General features: G+C 36.6%; 1 protein-coding gene across 1 annotated transcript in view; it reads right to left on the bottom strand.

Moving 5' to 3' along the window:
- Positions 1–2,038: 2,038 nt before the first annotated feature.
- The window catches only part of LOC106871057 (uncharacterized), a 6,906-nt gene continuing 3,849 nt past the window's right edge, over positions 2,039–5,095 (bottom strand). The window contains exon 2 of the mRNA XM_052967927.1: positions 2,039–4,381. Coding sequence (XP_052823887.1) covers positions 3,066–4,381 — 1,316 coding nt within the window. The 3' untranslated portion in view covers positions 2,039–3,065. The remainder of the gene's footprint in view (positions 4,382–5,095) is intronic.

Raw genomic sequence — 5,095 nt, 5'->3', positions numbered from 1 at the left:
AAACTCTGCCAAATCAGATTAGAGCCTGGTGTAGCCATCTGGTTTCACCAGTCCTCAGTCAAATCGTCCAACCCACGCTAGCATGGAAAGCAGACGTTAAACGACGAAGATGATGTCTATGGCTTTATGTTCAGAGTTCAGTTTCTGGTGAGGTCAGCTTTGCTTTTCATCCTTTCAGGGTCATTGAAATAAGTACCAGTCAAGCACTATAGGCCTTGCATCTATAGTAGAAAGGATTATTATTAATAATGTGAGCTGGCAGAATTTAGTGCACCGGACAAAATGCTTTGCAGCATTTCATCAATTTTTTATTCTGAGTTCAAATTCTGCTGATGTTGACTCTGCCTTTCATCCTTTTGGGGTCGATAAAATAGGTACCAGTTGAGCACTGGGGTTGATGTAATTTACTTACTCCCCCACCCCCTCAAAATTTCAGGTCTTGAGCCAGTAGTAGAAAAGATTATTATTTTAAGCATAATGACCTCACTTATGCTAAATGTGTGAAACCTCAATCATCCATTGGAAATTGAATCTGTTCTACTGATGTCAAGTTTTTTTCTCAACATCCAACTCTGGCCAAAAACAATTTGCAAACCAATTAAGCATCACTACAAGATCAGTCCAGCATCTCTAAGCTTTCCAAAGCAAAACAGAACTTTTGCAAAGTAGCATTTCATTAAATTTAACCTCTTAGATGTTGGCATCATGATAAAATGCAAGTGCACTCTATAAAGCAATTGATGCAATGCAGGAGTGTACTTAATTCCAATGTTATGGACTGTTCTGAAGAAAAAAATCCAGCCAAAGACAGTATGGTAGTCCTTGACATGTACTTTAAATAAAGAAGTAAGCTTCATATATGACGTACATACAGTAGTATAGACTCTTAAATGTTTGGATGGTTCACTCGAAGTAAATAGCTTTTGTTGCCTAGGATATGTTATTAACAGCAGAGATGGTTGCTCTGAAAGCATAGAAGCCAATCTAAGAACAAGATGTAAAAAGTTTGGTAATCTACCTCTGCTGGTAGCAGTTTTTTCCTTTGGAGTGAAGGACAGGTGTTAAAATTAGATATTGCATGGGAATGAAAAGTGCATTGAATACAGAGGACATAAGACTGGAAAGGAATTAAGCTCCATTGGATGTACAATGTAAGTATATATGGATGAAATAGTGCAAATGCAATGAGTGAAAAACTAGGCATGAGGAATCAAGATGTGCTACAAAGAAGACAGCACTTGTGGACATGTGATGCATATGGATAAAGAAGTACTAATATACTAAGCAAAAAGAAAAATCTCTGGATATAAATTTACTCCTTGTTTGGAGAAAGAAATCATGTGACCTACAAAGAAACCAAGATTTTAAGAAATTTTTTTAAAAATTGTATCAACCATTTTGATCCCAACCTAGCCAAAGCTCTGGTTTTATGGAACTAACTTCTTGTTTTTAAGTGATATAAATTAAGACATTGAGCAAAATTTCATGTTAATTTATATTTCAAACACCAGATAAATAATAAAGTCTTTGGCCAAGTTCTTTATTTTCAAAATTAATTGAAATAAAGGCAGTATATTTCCTTAGAAATATGTTAACAAAAAGGATTAACCTTTTTGATATCTGCCTGTCTAAAACTGTCTCCGTTTCCATGATACAAATAGTGATCTAAATTAAAACCTTCCATCAAAATATGTTTATGTCCCAAACACTAGCTTAATAATGACAGTTATTTTACTAAATTCATTATTTTCAAAATTAATTGAACCAAAAGCAGTGTATCTAAACAGAAATATAGTAACAATAGGGTTAACTTAGGAAACTTTGATATTCATAAGTGGGGAACAATAACACAAGTTTTGATCTCGTTGGACTTTGTAAAACATAATGTGAACTAACTTCAATAGTTAGATAATTTTAGATGTAGGGAAAGGGTTACAAAAAGTTTTAGACAGCAGTAATTTGCATACCAAACAATTGAGTTAATGAAAATTATCAACTAAGCAAATCTTTGATCATAGACAAAATAAAAACAAACAAGTTTTGGTAAAGAGATAAAATTTATATATTAATATTTAAAAATTTTTTCCATCTTATTTTGAAAAACTAATTTCATTCTTTAAAATTCACAAGTTCTTTTTTTTTTTTTTTTTTTTTTTTTTTTTTTTTTTTTTAAATGCTCCCACTGACAGAAATCACAGTATTAAGGGACCAATGTTCAATTTGTGCTGTAAACAATATATAACATCTATTGCTGCAATCTGGCAGAGTCTGTAAGGTCAACAGTTGTGGATTCAGACATAGAAGTGAGTCACTTTACAAACGGCTTACTGTTCCCTTCTACTAATCAGAATGAGATAATCACTGCATAGAACACAATGGTTGTAGCAAGAGTTGAACTTATGACCACCTGTTCAACACCCTAGCACCTTAAAATTGCAGCTACTTCACTGCAGTGGTGTTAATAAATTTTCTTATATAGGTGCAGGCATGGCTGTGTAGTTAAGAAGCTTGCTTCACCACCATGTAGTCACAGGTTCAGTCCCACTGCAAGCAATTTGGACAAGTGTTTTCTACTGTAGAATAAGGCTGACAAAAGCCTTGACTGCATTTGAAAGAAGCCCATCGTGTGTGTACCCTTGTCTTGGTGCCATGTAATGATCATAAACAAACATCATACAAGTGATGTTCATTTCCAGTCTTCCATGAAAAACATGTCTGGCCAAGGGGAAATGTTATCTTGCTTAGGAACAGGAAGGGCATCTAACCATAGAAAATTTGCCCCAACATTCCATCTCACCTATGCAAGCATGGAGAGGTGAACATTTAACAATGATGGTTTACGCACAAAGCAGAAGGAGTAGCATTGTTTTTTTTTTCATTGGAATACCCAGGTCAATCAGACCATAGCCAATAATGTATAAAGGGCTACTTGTGTAGCTGTGTTACCTGCAGCAAATTTGTGACTTTCCAGATACTGCACTTCTCAATACCAGCTTGTGGTCTTAAAATCTTTCAACATAAACAAAGAAGGCAATCAGAATTATCAATGGAGATTATGTTGGTGTCTAGTATTTGATACCTTCCGATTCTGCTTCTTCTTTAATAAGAGTGGTAAGATTGACAGAGCTTATAGAATTAATGGTTTGTTCAGTTGATATAGGTAATGTCTCTAAGTTGGTTTCAATATTAGAATCAATAACAATAGGATTGAATTCATTTTTTAGCAAAGATGTTGCTGGAAGGAGTGATGTGGATGTTGCTGAAATTGATGTTGGGCGAGTATTGTTGAATAAGGGACTAGATAATGAATGAGGTGTTGACATAAATAGATTTGGGTCATGCTTCCTTTTCATTTGTCGACGACCACATTCCTTGTCACTGAGATATTTACGTCGGTTCTGTAATGCTTCACCGAGTCGAATCCAAACAAACTGCTTGTGCCGACTCAACTGTGGTGCAGCACGACAGATATAGCGAAAGAAAATTTCTTTTTTTTCTGCAGAAATCATCTTCAAAGGAGGTGCTCTGTGCCATATTTTTGCTGTTGTAGCAGCCTCCCTCAAAAGTGAGCGTCCAAGTCTCTGAGCTTCAGTCGGACGACCCCTTCGTACTTTCCTTCGAAGTAGCTCTTCAGCAGTGAATTCTTTGATTCGGCACGCACCCCAGCCATCAACAATATACACATCATTCTGAGGATAATCAACAACATCATCATCATCTTCTATCACATGCGTCTGAACTTCTCCCTGTTGTATGAGTGTAGTGGATGTGTCTGAAGTTTTAGGAGAAGAATAAATAGCTGTATCAGAATTGACAAAATTACTGACAGAAAGTGAGTTTGAATGCAATGAAGTTACAACTCCCACTTCTGAATCTTGCTGCTCTGTTGGAATAAAATTGTTAGTATGGAGTGGTGGGTTCTGGATATCAGTCAGTTGTGATATAGTGGTATTTGGACTGGGTTTTTTCTGTTGGTTTGAAATAATAACTAGTGGAGATGTTTTGTTGTAAGATTCCAGGTTTACTGTTTTAGTGGGAAGAACATGTGTGACTTGGGTCAGAATGGGCTCTGGTGTGATTTTGGGAGAGGGCAAAGGTATTATAGCATTGGGTGTTGATGTCACAAATGTTTGTGATGATGGAAAAGTTATTTGTGATGAAGATAAGGATGTAGATGCTAGAACTGAGTGGGGATTTGATACAACAGGGCTACTCACTGTTGGAGGTGCAATGGGCTTTGCTAAACGACATGAAGAGTTGTTTGGACCATAAAGTTCTCGAAGCAATTTCCGAATTAAAAATCTATCCTTGAATACTTCAAAGATATCTTTGAGGTCGGCATCAGTAAATTCCAGCAGCATCTCTCCTTCTACCTGGTTATCTGAAACATAGAATGTATTGTTTGTAACATATCTTTTGAGTGATATACACACATACAGAGCTATATATTTATAGATACAGATATGGCAGACACATAGGTATGGACGTTTGTTCAATAGGCACAACCTAAGGGTTTCCTTTAGTTGTGCGCCCAAAATGAAAAGAATATTGGTGAACACCCATGAAACCCAAGCAGAGGCCAGTTGCTTATGCAGAGTACAATGACTTCCCAGTGTGTGTGTGTGCAATGCAAGGCAAGGCTAAGGGAGTCATATATGAGGCTACGGTTGTATCTAGCCCCAACAACCAGAGTAATAACAGCAGCTCATCCAACATCAGTGACAACAATGGCAACATCAGAGGTAGCAGTGACAGAGACACTGACAACTTCAACTGTAGCACCAACACCTCTACAACCAGAGATGATGACTGTGCCAGCACAAGTGTAACAACCAGTCACATGCCCAGAATTAACAGCACTGATGGCACCCACATCACCAGCAACAGCCTGCAGCAACTCCACAACTGTAGCCACACACATATATACACACGCACATCTATCTATATATAGTCTGTTGTGTCTGGGGAGAGTCATTTTTTTTTGTGCCTTAAAATTTAACACACTCACCGGTAAAATTTTCACTTATTCCTTTTTATTTTTTTTTATTTTACTAAAATTTTTGTCAAGACTATTGAAAAGGTTGCAAGACGCAAC

Source organism: Octopus bimaculoides, chromosome 5 (genome assembly GCF_001194135.2).
Source record: "Octopus bimaculoides isolate UCB-OBI-ISO-001 chromosome 5, ASM119413v2, whole genome shotgun sequence".
Classification (NCBI taxonomy): Eukaryota; Metazoa; Mollusca; class Cephalopoda; order Octopoda; family Octopodidae; genus Octopus; species Octopus bimaculoides.
The sequence above is the reverse complement of the archived record's forward strand: the minus strand, read 5'-3'. Positions and strand labels throughout refer to the sequence as shown.